Source organism: Alligator sinensis, unplaced genomic scaffold (assembly GCF_000455745.1).
Source record: "Alligator sinensis unplaced genomic scaffold, ASM45574v1 scaffold262_1, whole genome shotgun sequence".
NCBI classification, from domain to species: Eukaryota; Metazoa; Chordata; order Crocodylia; family Alligatoridae; genus Alligator; species Alligator sinensis.
This window is the reverse complement of record NW_005841904.1, coordinates 1,391,415-1,417,236: the sequence shown is the minus strand read 5'-3', so window position 1 is coordinate 1,417,236 and position 25,822 is coordinate 1,391,415. Positions and strand designations below refer to the sequence as shown.

General features: G+C 39.7%; 1 protein-coding gene across 3 annotated transcripts in view; it reads right to left on the bottom strand.

Annotated features, from left to right (window-relative positions):
* RYR3 (ryanodine receptor 3) overlaps window positions 1-25,822 on the bottom strand; it is a 585,375-nt gene that overhangs the window by 84,879 nt on the left and 474,674 nt on the right. For all 3 annotated transcript variants that reach the window (XR_003092800.1, XM_025197735.1, XM_025197736.1), the window contains 7 exons: window positions 25,470-25,484; window positions 22,354-22,524; window positions 18,169-18,228; window positions 17,459-17,590; window positions 16,538-16,650; window positions 2,995-3,091; window positions 537-646 (listed from right to left, as the gene is read on the bottom strand). Coding sequence is in view for 2 of the 3 variants with exons in the window: in XM_025197735.1 (XP_025053520.1) it covers window positions 537-646; window positions 2,995-3,091; window positions 16,538-16,650; window positions 17,459-17,590; window positions 18,169-18,228; window positions 22,354-22,524; window positions 25,470-25,484 (698 nt within the window). In the remaining variant the exon portion in view is untranslated. The remainder of the gene's footprint in view (window positions 1-536; window positions 647-2,994; window positions 3,092-16,537; window positions 16,651-17,458; window positions 17,591-18,168; window positions 18,229-22,353; window positions 22,525-25,469; window positions 25,485-25,822) is intronic.

Below are 25,822 nucleotides of genomic sequence, written 5' to 3'. Positions count from 1 at the left end.
AGGGTCCCTTGCGCCCCCCCAGCTGACCCTGCCTCTCCCCAGCTGATCCGAATCTCCGAATTAGTGCCGAATCTCCAATTCTGATTAGGCCAAATCAAATGGGGACGGTGATTCGAAGCACTGTCCTCCAAACTGGCCAAATCTGAATTGAATACTTCCCTATTCACACAGGCCTACTAACCATGTGTGACACTGACTAGGTCCTCCTGGCAACAGGGTGTCCAGGAAACATGGCACAACAGGAAATTCCTGCTGCTTCACCAGCCTGTTTCCTTGGATGCCAACCTTCCTGGATGCTCTATGCTCCCAGGAACACTTACTTGACGTCACACAGTCAGCTATAACTCTACATTCTGCTTTCTAAAAACATAATGCATGTTTTATTTGGGGGCGTGCTGAACACAAGAAAATGTGGTAATATTTTTACTTCTGTTGTCACACTAAATTTACCTTTATGGTGTAATTCTATGATCAATGAAGAGAAAATAAGGCTACAGAAATCAGTCTTATGTAATTTAGAATGTCTCTCTATTTACCTTCTCTCAGTGAGAGCATTGTGACTGAAATAAAGGATAATCTGATGAAGTGGATCAGGATGTTTTTTTTCAGTCTCTTCTTCTTCCTCTTCCTCTTTCCTTGGTGGTGTCTACACAAAGATTTACATTGTAACATTTCATAAGTGGAAACAACACAAACAACAAACTGATCCAGAGAAATCTGAATGCAGCAACAATAATTATAGTTTCATTCTATTCAATTTATGTTCTTTTTCCAAAATTGATGATATTCAGCAGTTTGGAACATAGGAAACGTTCTGCTTGTATGGCTATGAAGCATTTACAGTATCTCATTCTGTTACTCTTGTTTGAAAGGAAAGTTGAAGTTTATCCAAGTCAATATGTTGCAAATGAAAGTTATAAATCTTATTCAGCAGTAATTAATCTTTAAACTTCTGTGCCACCAAAGCTAAAGAAAAGGCCTAGCAGAGTTGCTCAGTCGGAATGTCAGCTGGGAAAGCATTTTTTAATAATACCCACAGTCCAATTTTCTAAGGCTCTTAATTAGTCAAACCCATACTTTCTTTTTTCACTAGAAAAAATTGTTCTCTTTACTGAGTGCTATTACTGTTTTGAATGTTTTCGTCCCATCACAAGCCCTTTTAACATTGAAGCTGGTTGGAAATTTTAAGAGATGTTTTGCTCTGTTTCCTTCTAAATAAGGAAAGAAGTTCTCTCTTTTTCCTTTTACTCACAACTGACTGAACCATTTTTGCTCAAACTTTCAAAATAAAACCACATCCAAGGAGAAACCTAGTATACAAAGTATTACGAAAGTTATTTTTAGAAAGTTATTTGCAAAGGGTTACAGTAAAAAAAGTATTAAAATCAACAACAATTGGTGGTGTTAACTACAAATGCTCATCTGTCTATTCTGGATTTCATACTGCCACCCATCATCACAGCATATGAATGCTTTCTATATAAAATGAGCAGCAATAGTGAAGTATCAAGTGGATTTCTTGGAGTCTCTGGTGCTTCTCCCATTCCAAGGTAAAATTTGTTTGAAATAAGGCTTTAGGAAGATGCTTTCTGGGGTTGGTAGAGGTTTAAGAGTGTGTGGGATATCAATTTTGCATTTTTGCAAGTAATATTTTAATGGGAATGTTTTGCAGAGTCTTCTAAAGATGGTCAGAATCTGTATGGGGCTGACCTCCTTTGAAGTCCAAAGAGTGGACTTCTTGATCCTGGCATTGTTATGACCTTATAATAGTCAACTCATCTGGGTCCTAGTTTTCTCTCACATGTGATTACTTAAGAAAATGATAACTTTGTAAACAATTCATGATTTTAATATTTTTTCTTTATTTGTGGTTCTTTAATTAAAAATTGAAAGCTTATGAAGGGAAAGGAATAATGTCATTGTTGAATCTGCCTTTCTTTTCCCAAACAAACTGGTGAGAAGGAAAAGGTATGGCAGAAAGTGTGTTAATGGGAAGAAAAACAATACAACACAATGAAGACCAAAGACTGAACAAGTCCCATGACATATGGTCTAATCTTAAATGATAATCCTTGTCTCATCAGGGAAGGGGTGGAGGGTGCTGATATTTTTAATAAGTGAAATAAAGGCCTTACTATAGCTGTCACAAGTAGAAGAATAACATCACCCATAATCTCTCAAAAATGCAAATGCTTTTCCAATATACCAGTGCCTCTTAAAAGGTGTTATATGTTTTCTGTGAAAACCCACAGCAGCTCATGTTGAGTTTAGACCTTAACATATTTTTTCTGGTTTGTAACTGATATCTTCCTTTTCCATAGGGCGTACACAGCAAGGATATTGTATTTTAAACATTTCCAAGATGCCAAAGACGCATCATGAAGAAGGAAGAGAGATATGGTGATCTTTCTGAATGAGAATTAGGCTCAGGTTTAGATAACAAAATGCAGAAGGTCACCAATTCTCCACATGCATTATATGTAATGACTGAATTTCTGCTGAATATGACTACAACACATTTACATTTCATTACAGAGTACCAACAAGAAAATGGCAAAACTTAACTTGCATTAAAGCTTAAAATGTTAAAATAAAGAAAGTATTATGCATCAACAAAAAAATCAAAAGGAGGGAAAAGCATCAATTGTGTTAAGCTTCCAAACAAATAATAACACATAGGAACATAGGAATTACCATATAGACAAAAGCAGTCCATCTAATCCAGTCCTGTTTTCAAAAGTGAACAATACCATATACTTCAATCAAGGTCATAAACCACCTTTAATGCACTTAAATATGCATTATTAAGATAAGAGGTAAATTTCTTCCCGTCCATAGGAAGCAATCAGCTTATGCCCTGAAGTATGAGGATTGTAGTTTTTATAAGTGTAGATAAAAAGTATGATACAGAAAGTTAAACACAGTTAAAATAAGTATAAAAATATATATTAAAATGGGCACTGATACCTAAAGCCCAGTTATGTCAGTACTTACAGCCAAATCCTGAACTAGTTTCTCCTCAAATGAATATTCCTCTGTTTCTATCCAATAGTTCTGATAACCATGGAGGAAGAGGTTAATAGAACGGTGCCTGGGAGGGGGGGTGAAAGTGAGATCAAGAGGGGTAAAAGGAACATAGTATAATAGCTTAGGTGGTTAATGATTAGTAAGGATATGCATTTTGTACAATTTTGATCCTCTGATTGGTCAGTGAAATAAAACCCAAACTAATGGAGATGTTCAGTGGTACATTCATCAGACTTCTGAGAATACTTGGGGTACACTTAGAATGCACATCAAATACCTCCTAATTTCATTATAGTTCTCTGCAGCTGTCTGTTTATACTGGCACTGTGCCTTACTTGTATTGTGATAGCATCAAAAGCCTTTATCTGGATTGAGATACCATTGTGTCATGTGTTGTACAGGCATAGTCTTTAGTCAAAGAAGTTTCAATTATACGATAAAAAAACCACACAGGAAATACAATGTGACTTGTTTAGAATAGAGAGAGGTAGTTATCTGTGCTAATCAGAAGGCAGGGCATTGTGGCACTTAGAGATCGACTGAAGTGCTTCTCAGAACCAGAGAGTCTCAATGGTCAGATGTAGTTAGCTGTGTTAGTCTGAAGTCAAGCAGAAGGCAGGATAGATCTGACCCTTACAAACCAAGTTAATAAAAAACAAAACATGTACCATATATAGCACAAACTCTCATGAGATGAAGCTTACTTCGTCAGATATTGTCTCTAAAGCCCTATCTACATGTGCAGGTAAAGGTACGATGGGCTCTAAAGTGCGATTCACAAAATCACACCTCCTGCCATGCCACACATTTATGGCAGAAAGCGCAATTGTGGGATTGAACTTTACATCTCATTGTGCCTTATTGCTGGTGCTGGGGAAGCCTGATCCTGGGCTCTTCCTGTACCAGCAAGAAGCAAGATCTTATGGCTGGATTCCCCCTTAACTGAGGGGCTCCCAGCCATGGGGCACCCCATTTACCTCCACAGATGGGAGATGCGGCTGCCGCAATCTCCCAGCCCTGGAGATGCGTGGGGAGGGGCGCCTGCCGCAATCTCCCAGCCTTGGAGATGCGTGAACCCCCAGGGCTGGGAGACTGTAGTTGTGCCCTGCAGCTGCCAGGACCCAGCTGGGGTGTAGCACCAAGAGGTATGCTGCATCTGCAGCTGTGGGACTCTGGGTCCAGGTAGCTGCGGGATGCTGCCGGGAGCCAGAGTCCTCAGCTACAGGGGCTGAGACTCTCCAGCAGTGGTAGCACTTACAGCTCCAGCTGGCAAGGTGGAACGCTGTGTGGCTGGGAGCCCACAGCTTACAGGGCTCTCAGCCACAAGGGAGACCCTGTTGCACATGAAAATTAAAACACAAAAGCAACCAGCTATAAAGTTAATACACATTTTTGAGGTCTGGCTTCATAGATGGTTGGAGCTTTTTATGACATAGCTATTTTGCACATGTAGGTGGTCTCAAGGTAACTGTGCAATTAAACAGTTAATTGCATGCCTGTAATGTGTAGGGAGGGGCGGCGGGCAGAAGATGCCACCCTGCCCTGCCTTCTGGCTGTATAAAATAGGTAGATAAAGTTTCATTTTACATTTCCCAACTTTTTAAAAGGTGGGTTCTGAGCAGATGAACGACGACAATAAGAAATTCTCCATGCTTACAAATGTTAGCATTTGGATGCACCCTGTTATTCTGTGTTTCTCTCTCAGTGCAATAGGGAGAGGGTCAGTTTCACACCTTTAGTGCTGCTATTGTTTGAACCAAGACAATGTTTTACAAGCTGAAGTAACAAACAAAGCTTCAAATAATGTAATATTGTGACATTTGTAAGTTGGCATATGAAATAAGCTGTCTGCAAAGGAAAGTTTAGCTTCAAACATTTAAAATGCAATGTAAATTGTAGTCAGCTCCTACTACAGAGATAGCTGCACACACACCCACAAATTTTCCTTATTCCTCACATTAACATAGTGCGGGAAACAATTTTTTGTGCATGTATTCACGGAGGTATTTCCAAGCTAACTCATATTTATGCCTAGGCAGGGAGGGCGAAGAGGGTGCGGGGACGATGACGACACACAAGTCACCCAGACAATGTGCATTGCAGTGACAGAAAGGGCTGGCTTGGGTAGAAATCTTAGTAGATGCCTATTGATCATGTTTAGAAGTGATACTTCTATTTTTTATCTGTTGTAACCTTTTTATTCTAATATGCTCAAAGTAAACTGTGTACCATAAACACTTTTTGTAGACCAAATTTCAAATGTAGCTTTTTTCTGAATTATTTCCATGAAACAAAAGTGATTGGCAGTACATTTTTTTTTAAAGTGGAAAAGATGTAATTTTTTATCCTTGCTATAACTCATTATCCTCTGCATAGGGATTTCAGTCTTTACAAAAGAACATCACTTTTCAATTGAGACTATAACCAGGAAAATTTCAACTCAAAAGTCGATTTCTTCCAGAAAATAAATGGTTAAGTAAAAATTGGTTTTTAATTGAAACAGGGCTGGACTTTTATTATAAGCATAAAACTAAACCTAAAATTTTACCATGCTGAGGGGATGCAATATATGTCTACAAACTGATGAATATTTTTTTTAATTAAATTAGCATTGGCTGCATTGGTGCACTGAGATGGCAAAATTCATTTGGTGAAGTTGCTACCATAAATATCACTGGCATAACTTTTACTGACACATAACCACAGCCTTTTATCTCAAATGCAAATCTCAATCCCAAATTAAGAAAATAATGTTTTGTCAAATGTTTTGGTCTGAACTGCCCACAGGAAGTCATAAATGGAAAAGTATTCATTTTACAAAAACCTAGAATCTGGCCCAAGGAACACACAGTACTGGGCATGGTGGGTACTATCACTTGACATGAACCTGCAAGAGGCTGAGAAGTGAGACGTTTGGGAAAAAATTACATGGAATTCTGTTCCCAGTGGTAAGATTTTTCAGGATACCGCCTATACAACACATGCATATGTTTTATTTAAAAAGACATTTGTTTTTAGATGCACTCTGCACACCCTGTGAAGCAGAGATTGCTTAATTCATCACTTTTGTGTTGGTTTTTTGTATCATAATGACACTACCCTAAGCAAACTGGATGTTAAAAGTTATTAAGTGGGGTGTATACAAGGTAAAATTACAGGCCATATCTGACATACAGAAAGAAAATATTCACCTAGTGAGAATATTTTACACACATTATTCATGCTGTGCTTTTGAAACTAAACTATACTTTACTGCAGCATTTTATCAATGGTTCCTAAAGACTGACCAATCAGAATCCCTTCTAAAAATTGTACAAATTCATGTTTTTATGATAACATCAAATCATGGCTGGGAAAGGAATAAGTGTGCGCGTAAGGAAGAGGCTCTCCATAGGTTACATTACCGTTAACATGAGTATAAGCCTGTCATACTGAGTTTTTTCATGTACTTTTTCCAGCCAAACACGTTGAAAGGTGCTCAGGAAGAAATTGCTAATTTTGTGTCTGAAGAAAAGCATATAGGTTTTCATTGAAGAACTAACAACAAAGGCACAAGTTAAATTCAGTAAACTAGTAAAAGATAAAGAAGCCTGTATTTGCAAGCTATTTATGAATAACTGTCTTGTGTACTATCTGCTGTATCTCTCAATGCACATGTATATAATAAACAAAAAAACAGAATAGTAAAGTGCATTCCTGTAAAGCATCTCAATATTTCTTACATATACCTCAGAGAAAATATACTTATGACTCAGATAATAATTTTCCTCTTCAAAGCAATATTAACTAATTAATAAATAAACAGAAAGAATTAGTATTTCCAAGCACTGGCAATGTTCACTCTTTGAGAAATAAAATTTGTAAAGCTACAATAAGTATTTACTTTGCATCTTGAGCCTCCTCTTAGAAAAAGAAGCACTTGGAATTGGTTTGCAGGGAAACATTAAATAATCTATAATTTTTGGATGCACTGCTTTAACAGAGAGCTGCAAAACAATGCATCAGACATTAAAATGGTCAATGCACTGGAAAACCTTAAAGAAAGACAAATATTTTGTTGGAGAATATCAGATTCAAATGGGAGATTAACATGAAAATCACATCTCAAGAATGGATCAGAAGAAGGGGTTTGCAAACACTGAAGGGCATAGCACTTTCTAGGATGAAAAATTGTTTTTACTAATTTGCAGGGGTATCTTTTAAACTCACTCTCGTATTGTTAAATTTGGCATTGACCCTTACACCCCAATATAACAACAAAACAAAAATTAGAAAAAAACCCCATATTGATATAGGCATTCACTTGCACAGCTTTCATAATTAATAATTGAAATAAACTTTGAAATAAACTCCCTGGTGTTCAGAGATGTCTTAATGCCACAATCAACATAAATGATGGATTGATAGTTATGTATGTAATTATGTGTATCATGGCATAATAGCTTTATCTTGCTGTCAAAATGCTATGAATTGTCTACAAAATAGCTGTCTGTAGAACATTTAAAAATCATTTTGCACATAGCAATCAGGAAATAAGCCTACAATCTCAACAATTTTTTTCTTGGGACTTTGCTTAGGTATGTTGAGAAGGCAGTAGGTATCAAATACTTGCTCATAATAGCACAGTTTAATAAAAGGTCACACAAACACTGAACACAGAAATACTTAGCCATTCATTTCTCAGCAATATTAGTGAAAATCAGGAGAAACTTAGTCATAGAACCTGTAAGTCTAAGAAGAACTGGGCCTAATATTTCTAACATGGAACAGATTCAGCAGATTAGCCAGCTTTCTACTTCAAAGAGTATTACTTCATATTTTGTAGAAAATGCAGAATGCAGTAATAGTTCTCTTCATCTGCATTTAAGTGAGGATCATACAAACATGCCTAGGATAAGTTTATACAGGGATAATCCTCCCTAGAACAGGGGTTGGAATAGATGACTTCCTGGGTGCCCTCCATGCTCTATTTTTCTGATTCTCTGATCTCCCATCCTCTAGACAGGCACTCGCCAATTTCAGGGAAATGTGTTTTTTTAAACAGAAAGGACAGCTTATTCTTTGTATCATTTGGCTATTTGTTTTGGAGGTTATAAGTATATCCTGGCCTAAGTAAACTCTGAATAGTTTATTAATAGAGAATGTGCTTATCAAGAAGTACCCACAAATCACTGATATACTGAAATGTCCCCTCAATTCTCCCAATGTTTTGCTCCTTTCTGTTCTACTCATTTGTTACAACAAAAACCTGGTATGTTGTTACATTTTATTTAAGTCTTCCCTTTTCCCTTCTTTACATTCTTCTCAGAATAATATGGTAAACACTTTTCTACCAAGTAGCCTATCCACGGTAGATCTAGAAAGATGATGAGTTGGCTGCAGATACATTGGAGGATAGAGCTAGGATCCAGAATGACCCAGATAGAGTGGAGAAATGGTCTTCAATCAGGAGGTGAGATTCAACAAGGACAAGTACAAAGTCCTGCACTTGGGACAAAGTAATTGCATGCACAAATACAGATGACAGAACGACTGGGTAGGCTACAGTACTGCAGAGAAGGACCTGGGAGTTAAAATAGACTATAAGCTGAATATGAGCCCAAAGTGTACTCTTGTTGCAAAAAAAGCCAACAGCATCTTGGGTTGTATTAACAGGAATGTCACTTGCAAATCAAGGGAAGTGATTTTTCTGCTCTATTCAGCAGTGGTGAGGCTTCACAGGGAGTATTGCGTCCAAATTCTGGGGCCTATATTTCAAGCAGAATGTGATGGTTTGGAGTGAATCAGAGCAACACAAATGGTTAGGGGACTGGGAAGCAAGACTTATGAGTAAAGGCTGAAAGATTGAAGGTTATTTAGTCTGGAGAAGAAAAGACTTGAGACAGGATTTGATGAATCTTAAAATACCTGAAGGGTGATTAAAGAGAAGATGGAGATGGACTTTTCTCTATGTCTATAGGGGACAGGACTAGGAGCCATGGTCTCAAGCTTCAGCAGTAGAAATTTAGGTCAAAGACTAGGAGAAACTTTCTGATTATGAAGGTGGTTAAAGCATTAGAACAGGCTACCTACAGAAACTCCATTTTTGGAAGCTTTCAAGAGCAGGTTAGACATGCTTGACTGAGAGGGTTTACTCAGGAATGATCCTGCCTTGAGCAGGGGGCTGGACTTGATGACCTTATGAAGTTCCTCGTCATAGTACAAGCGATTTTCAATTGGTCCTAAAGTGGTAAACCTAAATTTCTTCTCAAGATTTATAGCTGCCAGGACACTCATCCAACTTCAGACATACAAAAACATTTTAATAATTTAATTGATATTAATTTTTTAAGATGCAGATGGAATGCATTTTGTTAAACACTTTAAAAACACTTTGTAAACTGTGGCTGCTTGCAGATGTAAACCCCACCCCACAAAATGGTGTTTTAGTTTAAACTCAGGGCATTCCCATGCCAAGCCCTGGAGTGCATTCCCAGGAGAGTCAGCGCCTTAGTTGGACCCGGCTTGCCTGATGTGTGTATAGACTGGGTGCTTTAGTGGGGCTTTTTAATGCTTTTACCTAATAGCTGATTGAATCAGCTTTAGATAAAAGCTCCAAAAAGCCCTGCTGAAGTGCCCGATCTATATAGATCTATACTGCTGTTTCTTCTGGTAAAGTACAAAGCATTTTTTTTAAACATTTCCAAACAGCCAAAGTTCATTAAACATGAATAGTTTCCTTTCTCTGTGTGGAAGAAACCAAATTCATCTAACACACACATGCTCATTGGAGGAAATGCATTCTGTTAGAAAATGAATGTTTTCCAACTTTCAATAAGAGGTCTCCTCAGAGACCCTAAACAAATTTGGGAGAGCACAGTGCAAAGGACAAACATGGTGGGAATTAAACAAATGGCATGACAATAGATCTGTCCCTTACCCAAATGGAACAGGATTCTGAAACAGTTGTTGACCATACCGTCAACGAGTTGTTGACCATACTGGAAGGAAAGCTGCATGGTTTGGAGGCACAATTATCTGGCTATTAAGGCATTAATGAAAGTGAAGATATCCTGGATGGAAATCATGCATCCCTACAACAGAGCCAATAAAGAGAGAAATCAAAGTGGAACTCGGCAAAGCTGGAGAATGAAGAAGACAGCTGGCAGTTTATGAATACCAGGAGAAGGCAAACTGTAGAATATTCAGCACAGCTAGAAGCAAGAGATTACTTTCAGGTTCTCAACACAGCTGCTACATAATGAATCTTACATGATACATGTGGTAGAAGGGGAGAGTAGCAGACCCATTACTTAAAAAATAAGATGTACATATCTTTAGGGATCAAGGGCCCATGTGTAGAATACCCAAGAATATGAGAAGAATGATATTGGTGGTGGTCAGGGACTGACTCCTATGAAGGACAGAGGCATCCAATTGATGGCATGCCCCTGCTATCTGAGAGATGTGTTGCATGGCATGATGAAGAGGTAGGAGATCCTCTAACCACTTCCCCTTCCCGCTTATCCATTTGGTAACATGTAACAGCCGACAATGCTGCTAGTTATGACCCTTGGTAGATGAAGGTAAATGCATGAACCACTAGTCAAAGAAATAAGTTGTCTTCTATACCTGTGCTAATGCCAGGTACACTGTACAAGAGGAGGAAACAATAAACTGGAAGTCATGGCATGTAAGGAAAACTATGACTTTTTTGGCATTACAAATACTATTTCTATTACCGGGAGTAACTTTTTCTAAGGGAAAAAGGGAGGAGGCATTGAATTGTATGTCAAAAGCATATACCAGTGATTCTCAATGACAGCGCTGCTCCATTGCCAGGTGCTGCTCCATTGCTTGCCACACCTGTTTTCAGGAGACACTGTGTAGAGTCAGACAAGGCAACAGCAGTGACAGGAGGGAGCATTTTGCTGTAGACCTGCCTGATGGAAAGGGCTGCCATGAGGCTTCTACTGCTGGCCTGCCTGAGAGCTCAGACTGGCCAAGTACAGGATATAGTAAGTTATAGTAAGTGCTGCACCTGCCCTTACACTTCCGCGTGGAGGGTGAGTGCCCTCTGGACTTTATGCATCAAGGCAAAGTCAGGGGGGCATGTTAACCTTGTGTACCCACATTCACAGAAGGTGCTGCTAAATTCAGAAAATTGGTGGAGGGTGCTTTGAATCTAAAAAGTTGAGAACCACTGGCATACACATTTGCTTTTTGGTCTAAAATGAGGGGTGTGTTAGATGTCAGGAGTACCCGGGTAAAGGAATAAAAGGAGTAAAAATAGGGATATTATTGTGGAAGTCATTTGATATTTTGATATGCACCCCCACAACAAGAGAAGGAACCCAATGACAGAGTCTATGAATTGATTATCAGGATCATCCAGAACATATGAAAAAGTAGTAATAGACTTTAACTAACTCAATACAAGTTGGAAGAAGAATACAGCCAAACGTAAAATGTCCATCAAATTTCTGATGTGTGGTTGGCAAATTTATGGTCAAGGAAGTTGAGGCATTGACTGGGAAGTGGGGAGATGAATTATTTTACATTCAGTTTTAACCAATAAGTAAGAATTGGCTAGTTAGGTAGCCAGCAACCTGGGTGGAAATGATGCTGGATTTATAGAGTTCATGGCCCTAAGAGCAAGGCTGGTTAAAAAATAAGGAAGATGACCTTCAGAAAAACAGATTTTAACAAATGCACAAAATAGTAGGTGAGGTCTGATACACCGATGGATAATTTAAAAGAAAAAAAGAAGTGGAGGACTGTTTGTTTCCAAAAGATATATCAGAAGCACAATTGCAAAACAGTCCAAAGAATAAGAAACAGGAGAAATTACAAGAGACTGACACAGCTGCACAAGGAATATTTTAAATAACCTGAATATCAAAAGATAGACAGTCATTAAAGATATATAGAAAGTTACAGCATAAGAATGTAGGGACAAAATAAGGAAGAGAGATGCAGCCACTTACACTTGTAAGAGGATGTTAAAAGCAACAAGAAGTTGCTCTAAGTACATCAGAATAAAAGAACGATAAAAAGTGTAGGTCTGTTGTTTCATGGTGAAGGTGAATGATTAATGGAAGACACTAAGAAGGTCAAGCTGCTCAGTACTTGTTTTGCTTCTGTCTTTACAAAAATGTAACTGTTAATTGATGGTTAGCAAAACAAATATAAAAAAGGGGGAAAGGATGCAGATGAAGATGAGGACATCAAGTAATATTTTACTTTTTGAATGAATTCAAGTCATGGGTATATGAAGATATTTGTATCCCTTAGCAATTATTACTGAGAAAACAGGTGTAGTCCCATAAGTCAGAAGAAAAACAAACAGAGTGCACATCATTAAAAAGGTGGTGGGTAGGGAGATTAATCCAGAGAATTATAGTTCAGTCAGCCTGGCTTCAGTATATGAAGTTATTTAAAAATATTCTAAAGTAATCAATTTAGAAGCATTTAGACAACAAAAAGGATTATTTGCAATAACAAGGATTTGTTAAGAACAAATTATGCCAAACCAAACTAATTTTCTTCTTTGATAGGATATTTGGATTGGTGGATAAAGGGAATATTGTAGATGTAACATATTTTTAATACAGTAAGCCTTTGACATGTGCCACGTGGCATCTTCACAAACAAGCTGGACAAATATGGACTAGAAGGAACAATCATTTGATGGATATACAATCACAGCAGATCCTTAGTTATCCAAACCCTCTGGAAAGCCCATGTTGAAAAGCTATTTGGAGAGCTGAATTCCTTTGGGTAAGTGACACTGTGGCATCTTATGAGGATATTATATACCAACATATGATATATAACAGAAATCCATATCCGACTTAAGAATAGATACCATATTTACTTGAATACAAGACTAAGTCTCTCCCCTCCCCCACAATCAGCATGGGGAAAAAACTCCTCGCCTTACATTTTCATACAAGGAAACTACATTAAATACATTATCTATGATAAAACAGCTGCCAAAAGAAACAAGCGCTCAGTAATAGAAACCAACCTTTAAGCAGTCAACACTGAGCATAACTATAAAACTTGTGAACCACATTGGGCAAATGTACTGATGAGAACCCTTTTTTTTTTCAAATGGAAATGTTTTCGTGTTCCAAGCCATATCAGCCAAATCAATTCCAAATCTGTTAGTCTGCCCAGAACCATAAGTGGCCCTACTACCGGCAAACATTCTCCACCTCCACCTGGGGCTTCAGATGTTTCCATATCATTTGGCAGACATCCTACTTAAAGGCCCAAGCCTGGAAGCTTGGGGTTCAGATGCCCCTGCCTTTCGCTTGCCCTCAGCTGTAAGGCCACAGGAACAAGTGAGTAGTATATAAAGTAGTCTTAAAGCCAAGATCTTCCCACTTGAGAGCAAATGGGAGGTTAACTATACATTATCTCCATAGGTACTACCCTGTGGCAGAAAAGTGGTTATCCCCAGCAGCTAGAAAGACTGCCTTAGTGGTCACAGTACTTGCCCTGCCAGGTAAGGACAGGTTAGTGCAGCCCACTGTAATAAGATCCATGGTACTGCCCATTGTGCACAGACCCCCTCAGTGCTCTCTTTTAAGTCATGGCGAGCCACTGCACTGAATATATTTTGATTTCCTCTTCCCTCTGAAAGCCAAGTTGTGCCTTTCCTTCCCATTTCCAGTGATTCCTGTTTCATCACCAGCCTTAAACGTCTGGCAAACATAATCAAATAGGGTCCCCAAAAATTCACCCAGAATCCCACTGTCACCCCTCCCACCTATGGACACCACCCCACCCCTGGACTAGTGTGGTCCCACCCTTCATGGGTGAAGCTGGATCAGGTTGCCTTGTGCCTCATCTGCATCTAATTTTTTGGAGGATCTCAGGACTCATGACAAGACTATCTGGTTCCAGTCATAGGTGGTGGCCTAATTAGCCAATTGATCCTTTGTGGGGATATCTGGAGTACATATATATACACTGAACAGTGCCGAGCTATGGGGTCACCATGGCTTGAAACACTGTTGACTCTGCTGGGGCCCAGCCCAGTGGCTTGGTAAGCCATAAGCTTTTTGGCCTTAGCTTAATATTATGCATAGGTTGTGCTATATATAAGTAGGTTCAGAAGTGCTGCTTAAAAGTATATTTATGGAGTACCTGTGCTAAAACTTGCAGCAGTTTTAAAAAAGGTAAAATGCATCAATTCTGGATGAACTAAGTCTATGGATAGCTGTAGTAATTCCCCCCCGCCATTATTTCCATGTGCTCATGGAGAGCAGGGTCTGAGGTGGGTTAAGGGCTGAAGAGGGAAGAAGGTTGGGGGAACAGAAGTTAAGGGGGCTACCTGACCATCCAGATTTACTTTCCCTGCTGTGGCAGTGGGAGGGGGACAAATTCAAGGCAAACGGTCAATAATAAGTTTCCATACCTGAAAAATTATAAAAATGTAAGTATTTTCCATATATATAATCTAATTATTTGGGGGTCGCCTTATAGTCATGGTCATCTTATATTCAAGTAAATAAGGTATATTAAATACAGCAAAGTTTAAGGCAAGTTACAAGTCTGAGAGTAGAAATACAATATTGTATTAAGTGAAACAGAATACTATACAGTCCTGACAGTTACAAATTATAGTACTGTATCACACTTTAAATATACAGAACTATATTAAATAAAGTTTTAAAACAGAATAGTTTATTACACAATACCAAGAGTTAGTTAAAAAAAAGTTACTGTTTGGATAACGGAGGATGTGCTATAGCTGAAAGACTGCAGACAATGAGTACGTTGATATTAAACTAGGAAGAAGTTTTGAGAGGAGTTCTGCAAGGTTCTAGGTCCATTGCTGTTTAATATTTTTATTAATTACTCAGATGAATGAGTGGAGAGGATGCATATCAAATTTGCAGATTATGCAAAACTAGATGGGGTTAGAAGAAATTTGGAGGATAGACTTCAAATCCAAAAAAGATCATGATAAATTGAAGATCTGGGCAATGAGTAATAAAATGAAATTTAATATGAGCAAATGTAAGGTACTTCACGAAGGAAGGAAAATAAAACAAGAAAATGGGGGGATAGCTAGCTGGACACTACATTGTTGAGATGGATCTGTTGGCTATAGTGGATCACAAATTAAACATGAAACAGCAATATGATGCTGTTGCAAGAAAGGCAAATGCTGTCTTGGGTTGTTTTAACAGAAGCATCATATCCAAGATGCATTAAATAACAATGCCTTTCCTCTCAGTACTAGTTAAATCTCAAATAAAATATTGTGTACAGTTTTGGATACCACATTTTAAGAAGAATGTTGACAATTAGACAAGAACCAAAGGAGAGCAATGAAGATGATCAGAGGACTGACCAGGTGATATGAAGAAAGCTTGAAGGAGCTGGGGATGCTTAGTCTGGAGGAAAAACAAATTTTACGGGGTGATATGATAGTAATTTTAGATAGTTGAAATTTGCCATAAAAAGTATGATGAACAATCATTCTCCCTACCTGCTGCGGGTAAGCCAAGAAGCAATGGATTTAAACAACAGGAAGGCAGATTCAGGTTAAAGCTTAGGAAAAACTTCCAAAATATCAGAGCAGCTAGATATTAGAACAAATTACCTGGCAAAATTGTAGAATCTTTCACAGGTGACTTATAAGAAGAAACTAGACAGGCATGTGTCAGGTAAAACCTGTTCTGTCTGAGAATGGGATTGACTAGATGACTTTTTTTCCAGCTTTATGAGTCTAAGTTAAATGAGCAAGGCTAAAGCCTGAAAACACAAGTCCAGAATTCCAAATTGCTATGCTCTGCCCCCACAGCGCACACATAGTTTGCACGAATTTCAGAGGCCCACCCCAACGTAGCTAAAAATTGGGTCTCCCAAGCTAAGCAGTAAAAGCTTTCATAGGGGTGAGAACAGAGAGGGACATCCACAAAAAAGAAAGCTAAAAATAAAGAGAAAAAATACTATGGGGGTGAGAATCAGGAGAATGATGGACAGAAAAGGACAAAGGAGAAAATGGACAGAAATGCCTAGGCACAGCTGCCTGGAGTATACCAGGGGCCATAGCAGATAAAAATTGGTAAAAAACAAACAAACCCCAACCCCACCCCCAAAAAACTGAAGTATGTCTTTGTGAAGTAGTGTATTTCCTACACTGGCTTCTTCAATTTAATTATTTGACATAAAAACCTATTTTCTTACCCAGAGGAATGAATTAAATAAGAAACTCTATGACAAGTATTCAGTGGACATTTCAAATGTGTGTAAACAGCTTTCTAAGCATGCCAAAGCACCAAAGATTAGTTTGGTCAAAAGTAATGTAAATACATGTAAATGCCCTTAGGTTTTGTTATTCTTATTAAATTCAGAATGTCACAACAATGTCCAATTATAGAAGCTCTGCCAAATCAACAAATTTTGATAATAAATTCAGATGCAGTGAGTGTTAAGAAATTCCTGCTCTTCCTTGAAGTGCTTGCTCCCCAGTAAAGCTCATGAATAAATGAACCTTTAAAGCATCTACCTTGGCAGATTGTACAATGGTGCCATCCTAAAACAAGCGACAACAGCCCTTTTGCGTTGTTTTGACAGGAGTTTGTGCCAGACAGCTTTCTTCGATCTTAGTGGTTGTTCAACCTATGAGAAAACACTTCTTTCAAAATGTGCAGCATGAATACTTCAAAGTTTGTTACAGTTAATATATTTGACTAGTATGCCTGCAAGTTAAATGAACTAATTGCTATTACAAAGCTTCCTATCTTCTGATAATGTTGTTTTAAATGAAAAATCACTCTTTAAAAAACTTAGGGTCATAGAAAATAGCTCCCAAATTTGCATAAAGACCACCCCTTGCTGTCAGCAAATCTCATACATGGGACTCAAGGTACAATTTCCATATTTATGTGCAACTCTGCATGTATAGTCCCTCTATGAATAATTTTTCCACTATCAGTTGTGCATGAAAATAAGATCTTTTTAAATGGACAGAATGCAAGTCAGACACAAAGGCCTTCTTGTATTTAACTTATATCATTTGAATGTACTAAAGGTGTCAAAATTGCTAATGCAATTATTTTCACACAGAGAAATGGAGGACAGATTGACATCTCTTTGGAAAAAAGATATTAAAACCATACTCACACATCTTTAAAAAATGCAAACCTGTTCACTACAAAGTGCTGAATTCCAAACCGGGGCTGGGAAACTGTTTACAGAATTCAGCAGGGGTAAGCACAATTGCCACAGCAATGGATTAAGCAGAACTTCGATACTTTGGGAGATGAAATTAATTAAAAATGTATAAGACATACATTTTAGCTTTAACTAGAAAGTGATGTTCAATGATTACATTTGCTAAAGCAACCAAGTGATCATCTGGACTGCCAGAGAACTTCACCTCTTGATCTAAGTTAAATTAACTACAAGATAGATGGATCCTTATCACCTGTTCAAGGTGAAAGAGAGCTGCTGAAATCCTCTGCACACGTTCCACAGTCTTCTCAGGATCAGGGGGCTCATCACTTTTCATAATGTCCTTATACAGGTTTAACTGCCATTTCACAGCTGGGTCTTCAGACTAAAAATAAACATTTCCTATCTTATTAAAAATGTTTTCAAGAATTAATTGGGCTTTTTATATCCCTTAAGGTGAGAAAACCTGTCTGATTTAAAATAATGACTACCACTACTACTGCTACTGTTATTAGTCACGTGGCTAAGGAAGTTTAGAAACAATATCTTATTTTTCCCTTTCTGGTAAACCTCCTATCTGTCTCTACTGTTAATAAGCATGGCATTTGTTCTACTTGAACAGCTGGACCCAGACTCTACAGCAAGTGCTCTGTGTGGTTTCATGGATCCCAGTAAAGTAGTCTGGAAATTCTGTGATGTCTTCAAATAAATTAAAAATATGGAGGCTAATATAAAAATAAGTATGGGAACTGTATTTTTAGAAGAGTGTACTAGATTCAAATCTACAAAATTATTATTTTCTAACTTGTACAGTTCTATAGGGATTATTGAAACCTAAAAATCTAGGAAACTAGAAAAAAAAATGATTTGATAAATGGAATAGTACAATTTCAAATTTCTGAGGCTTTTCTATATTTTCATTTTGAGTTTCATCTAACCTCAGATTCATTTTTTATATATTACCTTTTCCTGCAAATGCAAGTTGTTAAGTAAATGTTCTTTGACTTCTTCATCTGTGTCTCGCTGCAGAAAGAGATAAAAACCTTTACTTTCTGCCTGACATTCATCTAATAAAAACATAGTTTTTTTATATTCTACATTTAATGCAAAGTACTGGAACATTATGTTAAGTACATACAATTTGGGGGTGGGGAAGTGTTTAGAAAGCACTTAGGTTGTAGCCATAAAATACTGGCCAAAATCTAAGGAGAATTAAATGCTAACAAAAGATTTCTTGGGATTTGGTTCTGTGACAACCACATAAAAACAGATTGCCATTTTTCCCATATAAGTTTATACACACACACAATTGTTTGCACATTTCCACTCATATCCTGTAGGTGTATTTCCCATATGACATATTGCAATATTTAATATGTACTAACAACTTAGGCATCTATGGCTACAACTGGGGAACAGATACGAGGCCTTGGCAGCGCTGGTGGAGAAGGACAAAGGGGATGCCTCCAGTAGGGGCTGTGCCACTCCACACATGACACAGATGGCACCAAGGGGGTGCACCACAAGGAAGAAACTCCAGGTCCTTGTCATCAGGGATTCCATCCTAAGGGGAACGGAGGGTCCCATCTGTCAGCCCGAGAACATGGCACGAGAGGTCTGCTACATGCCGGGGGCTAGGGTTCATGATATCACAGAGAGGATCCCAGCCTACATTCGACCCTCAGACCAGTATCCCCTGGTTCTTATCCATGTGGGAACAAATGACACGGCCAGAGGCAACCCAGACTGCATCATGAAGGAGTTCAAGGCCCAGGGGGCCAAGCTCAAGGAGACGGGTGCACAGGTCGTATTCTCCTCTAGTCTCCCGGTGAGTAGACAGAGATGGCAACACGAGGCCTGCATTGGCGAGGTCAACCAATGGTTATGGAGTTGGTGCCACCAGGCAGGCCTCGGGTTCCTGGATAATGACCAGGACTTTTGCACAGGGGGCTTGCTTGGGTGGGATGGGCTACACCTCTCCCCTAAAGGCAAGCTTGTCTTCTCTTCCAGGTTGGCTGATCTCGTGTGGCGCGCTTTAAACTAGCTTCGCCGGGGGACGGGGGCCACAGGAGGACTTGAGGACACCTCCCAACCAAGACAGGTGATGTGCACAAGGAGTACCCAGGTATGTGACAGGGGTCCAGATAACCCTGGGAATCGGGGGTGGCACATGCACCAATTCATAGCCTTAAATGCCTCTACACCAATGCTCATAGTATGGGGAATAAGCAGGTGGAACTTGCCCTCCAGATAGCTAGTTTAAACCCGGACCTAGTGGGGCTCACAGAAACCCGGTGGGATTCATCCCACGACTGGGCAGTTAACATTAGGGGCTATAGACTATACAGCTGGGATAGAGAGGGGAGGAAACACGGGGGTGTGGCGCTCTACGTCAAAAAGCAATACACATCCTCAACTAGCAGGATGGGTTCAGAGGATGGGCAGGCTGAAGTGCTCTGGGTCAGAATACGTGGGGACCATGGGGAAAGGGACTTAACAGTGGGGGTCTACTACAGACCTCCCAACCAGGAATTCTTGGGTCAGCTTGCGGAGGCACATAAGGCAATGGATGTAGTTGTCAGGGGGGTGATCTAAATTACCTGGACATCTGCTGGGAGGAGCAGTCAGTCAGGTTGGAATGCTCACAAAGGTTCCTTGTCGAGATACAGGACCTCCTCTTAACCCTGGAGGTGCACAGTCCCACCAGGGGAAATACCCTGCTGGACCTGGTCCTGGCCACAGGCGATGACCTGGTGAGGGGACTCCAGGTTCTTGACCACCTGGGTGACAGTGATCATTGCCTGTTGGAATTCACCATCCAGCGCAAGGTGTCAAGGGCCTGCATCAAGGCAGTAGCCCTTGACTTGAAGAGGGCCAACTTCAATGAGTTGAGGAGATTGGTAGGAGAGGCACTGGGGTCCTGGAAAGTAGGGGAACTGGGTGCCCAAGATGAGTGGTTGTTCCTTAAGGAGAGAATACTCAGAGCCCAAGGGGTGACAATCCCAATGAGAATCAAAGGGGGCAAGAGTGCTCAAAAGCCCCCCCTGGCTCACCAAGGGCATTTGGGAATGCCTAATTGCCAAAAAGGAGGTGTACACCCAGTGGAAGGGAGGGGCCAAAGAGGAGTATACCTTCATCACTCAGGTCTGTAGAGGGGCTGTTAGGAAAGTTAAGGCAGTTACGGAACTAGGGCTAGCATCAAGGATCAAGAACAACAAAAAGTCCTTTTTTAAATACACAGGGAGTATGAAGAAGGCACCGGGTAATGTTGGGCCCTGCAGGATATGTTAGGCAATCTGGTGGTTGCACCAGACAAAAAAGCAGACCTTTTTAACAATTTCTTTGCCTCCATTTTCTTGTGCAGGGACTGGGAGTCCCCCACCGAGATTCGGGACGGACTCACGAGAGACTCCGCCAGGCCTAGGGTCAGGGAGGACCGAGTTAGAGAACTTCTGGAGGGGCTGGACGTGTTCAGATCAGCAGGTCCAGATGCTCTCCACCCCAGGGTGTTGAAGGAATTGGCAGGGGTTAAGTCCCTTTCCCCAGGAACACCCTGTAATCTGACCCAGAGCACTTCAGCCTGTCCCAGATGCTCTCCACCCCAGGGTGTTGAGGGCTAATTGCAGGGCCCCTGGGATGGCTTTACGAGCAGTCATGATGCTCTGGCCAGGTGCCGGACAACTGGAAGAGGGCCAATGTGGTCCCCATCTTCAAAAAAGGGAGGAGGGAGGACCCAGGCAACTATAGGCCCGTTAGTCTTACTTCGATCCTGGGGAAGCTCTTTGAGATTATCAAGGAGCACATCTGTGAAAGGCCAGCAGTGGAGATAATGCTCAGGGGCAATCAGCATGGTTTCAAGGGGCAGGTCCAACCTGATTGCCTTCTACGATCAAGTCACAAAATCATTGGACGCAGGTGTTGCAGTGGATGTAGTCTTTCTGGACTTCAGGAAGGCCTTAGACACTGTCTCCCACCCCGTTCTCATTAAAAAGCTAGGCAACTATGGCACTGATGCCTACACAGTCAGATGGATAGCAAATTGGCTGAGAGGCCGCACTCAGAGAGTGGTGGTGGACGGGTCTTATTCGACCTGGAGGGATGTGAGCATTGGAGTCCCCCAGGGCTCAGTCCTTGGGCCCACACTTAAATTTCTTTATTAGTGACTTGGACGAGGGGGTGAAAAGCACCCTGTTTAAATTCGCAGATGACACCAAGATTTGGGGTGAAGTTGGCACGCTAGAAGGGAGGGACATGATACAGCTGGCCCTGGACAGTTACAGGGGTGGGTAAATGAGAATAGGATGGGATTCAATACTGACAAGTGCAGGGTGCTGCACTTGGGCAGTAAGAACCAGCAGCATACCTATAGGCTGGGGAACTCTCTTCTCAAAAGCACAGTGGCAGAAAGAGATCTTGGAGTCATTATCAATTCCAAGATGAACATGGGCCACCAATAAGAGGACACGGTCAGTAGGGCTAACCGCACCTTGTCGTGCATCCACAGATGCATCACAAGCAGGGCCAAGGAGGTGATCCCCCCATTCTATGCAAAACTGGTCAGGCCGCAGTTGGAGTACTGCATCCAGTTCTGGGCACTGCACTTCAGGAGGGATGTGGACAACATTGAGAGGGTCCAAAGAAGGGCCACTCGCATGATCCAGGGACAGCAAGGTAGACCCTATGAGGAGAGGCTACAGGACCTGAACCTGTTCAGCCTTCACAAGAGAAGGATGAGAGGGGACCTGGTGGCCATCTATAAACTTACTAGGGGGGAACAGCGGGGAATGGGAGAGACCTTGTTCCCCCGAGCACCTCCCGGAGTAACAAGGAATAATGGCCATAAGTTGTTACAGAGTAGGTTCAGACTCGACATTAGAAGGCACTACTTCACAGTCAGGGCGGCTAGTATCTGGAACCAACTTCCAAGGGAAATGGTGCTGGCTCCTACCTTGGGGTCTTTAAGAGAAGGCTTGATGATTACCTAACTGGGATCATTTGAGTCCGGTTTTCTCTCCAGCTCAGGGCAGAGGGTCAGACTAGAAGATCTGCAAGATCTCTTCTGAACCTACATCTATGAATCTGTGTTTCACAGTCTGGTTTCTGAGGTTCTGTTTTACTATTTTGAAAATCACTATAAAAGAGACTTACATGGCTGTATCTAATCTTAGCCAAAGAAATCAGCTCTTGATCTCCAGGTGTGCACATATTCAAACCAATAGGAAGCATCTTTTTAAGTGCAGCTACAATCAAGGAAGTTTGTATTGAGTACAAATCCCCTCTACGCTTTGATTTCTTTCGTTCTTGGTCTTGTCCTCCAGACTAGAAGTAAAAGACATCTTGTGAATACTCCAAATAATACAGTTTTTCTGACATATAAAATGATTCCTCACTTCTACTTGTCCAAGCAGACTATAGTTGTTGACATAGTTTAATTTTGCATAGTTAAAAGTGGTAAAATAAAAATGAACTGTACAGTTTGAGTAGAAAATGTAAAAATATTTCTTGTTTTCAAATAATATGAATATTAGTACTCATTCTTTTGACAGTAGTAACCTAATTTTGTTTGATCAATTTTTTTTGCAAACATAAATTCTGAATCGCACATAACTTATAAATCAGACATATATATATTTTAATTTATATAAAATTAAAAACTGAACCACAGTTTTAGTAGACTATCTGTTTGCATTTTGAAATAGTTTAATTCCTACTGAGTGTTGTTAAGAATTGTATCAGACAAGATTGTCCAGGGTCTGAGTCCTAAGTGAATGGATGAAATGAATTTGCTTTGCTGTTGATCAAAATCTAGAAGGAATTGATTCAAAACAATAGACCACTAAAGGTGAAAATGTAGTGTCCTTTGGGTAGGTTATAGTTAAAACAATTCTATAATAACAATAAATTAATCTATTAAAAGCTTTGGTCACAGATGAAACTAGATAAAGGAAGCTGAGGAGATGAGAACTGAACAGGTGGCACAAATAACAACATTTGTTCTACCTAGCTATAATAGACGATATGCAGTGTTATTAAATAAACATTTTGCTTAAAAAAATCAGCCCCAAATAATTTCTTCTTTGGATTTAACATAGCAAATCAAATACTTAGCAATAGCACAGCTTATTGTAAAACAGACCCATACAATTAATGAATTTATGGTAAACAACAACAAAAATAGCCCAATCCTGAATTCCGTACATGAACTAAACTCTCATTGAACTCAATGGGAATTTTGCCCAAGACAAAAATTCAGGACTGGGCCTAAGGCATAAACCACTACAAAGAGCAGATGCAATTAACCCTCCACAGATGCAATTAACCCTCCACATCCTTTTCCCTCTGTAAATGGGATGCTGTTGTCTATTTTGTGTACATTATGCTTGGCAGATGTGGGAATATGATAGAAACCATTAAAATCCATCATTTGCCAGTTATTATCACAGTGTTACCACAAATATGACTTAGCTGATGAATAGAATAAAATAGTATAAATGGATATTCTGTTGTGTGGTAAAGTTAGGCAAATGTTGTCTTTTAAATGGTGATTAAAGTATATGTAAGCCAGTGTTACTTAGGCTGCTTCATGATTCAGAGGGAACACACACTGGATGTGGTTGCCTTTCTTAAGGAACTAACAATTGCAAGAGAATACTTTGTCTCAAAGCTTTGCTTCTGGAAGTGCCTTAGAAAAAGTTTCTACAATAGCAGTGATGTAATGGCTATACATTTATAATGACATCATTTGTACTCTACATTGATAGCGGACGAACAAATGCCACAATGTATCACTGGGACCCAGTGGCGTCACTCTTCCTTTTCAATACTGGAAGGCATTTACGAGGTAGGCATACCAGCAAGATGAGGTAGCCCTACTTTCTTCTCACTGTTCTTCAGAGGGATATTTTGACCATCAAATTTCCTTTACTTTCAGTTGAAATTAGGAATGGCAAATGTGTAAGAACAACATAAACTTAAAATCAATACACTTTAAAAGGGTGAAAAAATAAATCATTCTGCCTTTGCCACCAGACTTCTGCCTTCTTAAACTGGAACTCCAGGAAACAGCATTTCCTCCTGGTATATATGCAGGTAGAGGCATGCAGAGAAATTTATGCCATTGGTGATAACAAAACATTGCTTCCCTCTGTGCTGATCTATTATCAATAAATACGCCTTCACTAGATGTGCAAGAAATGATAAAATGTCCAAACTATTGCAATGATAAAAAGAGTTTTGCATAGACACAGCTGTGTTGAAATACACCAGTGTTGAATAACAGCACACAAGAATACTATACTGTTAACAGCTTAAGGCCTGTAGTTTGTTCTCAATGATGTAAATGGAAATGTGCCTAATGACTGATATGAAGACAGCGCTGAGCAATAGAACCAAATGGACTTCACACTCAATTGCCATTCAAAGGGAATTCATGTAGACTATTTTGGCCAAACACAATCAGAATTTTTTTTAAAAACCTGTCACTCTGTTCTATTGGAGCTCCCTCATCTCAGTGCTGATGAAGGCCAAGCCTATTTACCTGGTGAAGACCAACAAAAGTAGAGCCTGAAATGGGATGGTGGTACCAACTACAACTTCGCTTTAGAGAGACAGTTGCAGGGAGATGACTGAAGCTCACTGGAGGATCTTTAAACAGACTCAATAGAAAATGTGGGAATTGTCCAAAAACGCTCCAAGCCCCAGTTGCCTGGGAAGGTTTTTATTTATTTATTTTTGAGGGGTGCATGTGTAAAAGTTAAGCTTACATAATCTAAGGTAGTCCTTCTATCTATTTGTAGGCAGGAGGGAAGGCAGGGAGGTGGAAAGGGGTACCAGAATTTCATACTTATTTTTGATTTGGAAGTCACAAACTAAACACTGTATGCTCCCTATGGCTGTACTTAGGCTGTGCTGTAAAGATGGCTACATCAAAAATTACAGAAGGCAGAAGGGCAGCAGAGGTGGAATGTGGACCTTACAAAATTAACAAGTAGTGTTATGTCCTACACTTTTACATCATCGAGGGGGTCGGACTCGATGATCTATTGAGGTCCCTTCCAACCCTAACATCTATGAATCAAAGCAGCACCTGGCTCGTTAAAAGGGAATAGAGCTGCTCTGATCAAATGTGGTCAGTTTTGCTGTACCAAGTAGACCTGGGACCTTCATTTTGTGACGCCACTGCTATGATCAATGGTAAGAATGTTTAGAGCCTGCTCATCTCTAAAACTAAAACATAAAGACACATCATGCACTTTGACCTGTACCTTTACTTGAATGCCCTGTATGAAAGAAAAATAAAGGGGGAAAAAGTAAGTATAACAGATGAGAAGATGAAAGTTTTACAAGTCAGTAATAAATTTAGTCTACTTTATCAGAAAAGTTACTAAAACAAAATATACATTTGTAAACAGAACAAAAAGAGCCCATGAGTGTTTAGTTGAATGAAATCTTACTGAACTAATGATTTATTAGTCAGTTTAATTCCTACTAAATAATCAGTCTTTTATACGTATCTCTTATTTCTCAAATGTGTCAAACCAAAAAGTGGTTGCTGTATCAAATTCAGACATGTACAATAAGTCACACTATCCACACACTAATTTCACAAGTTTCCCCA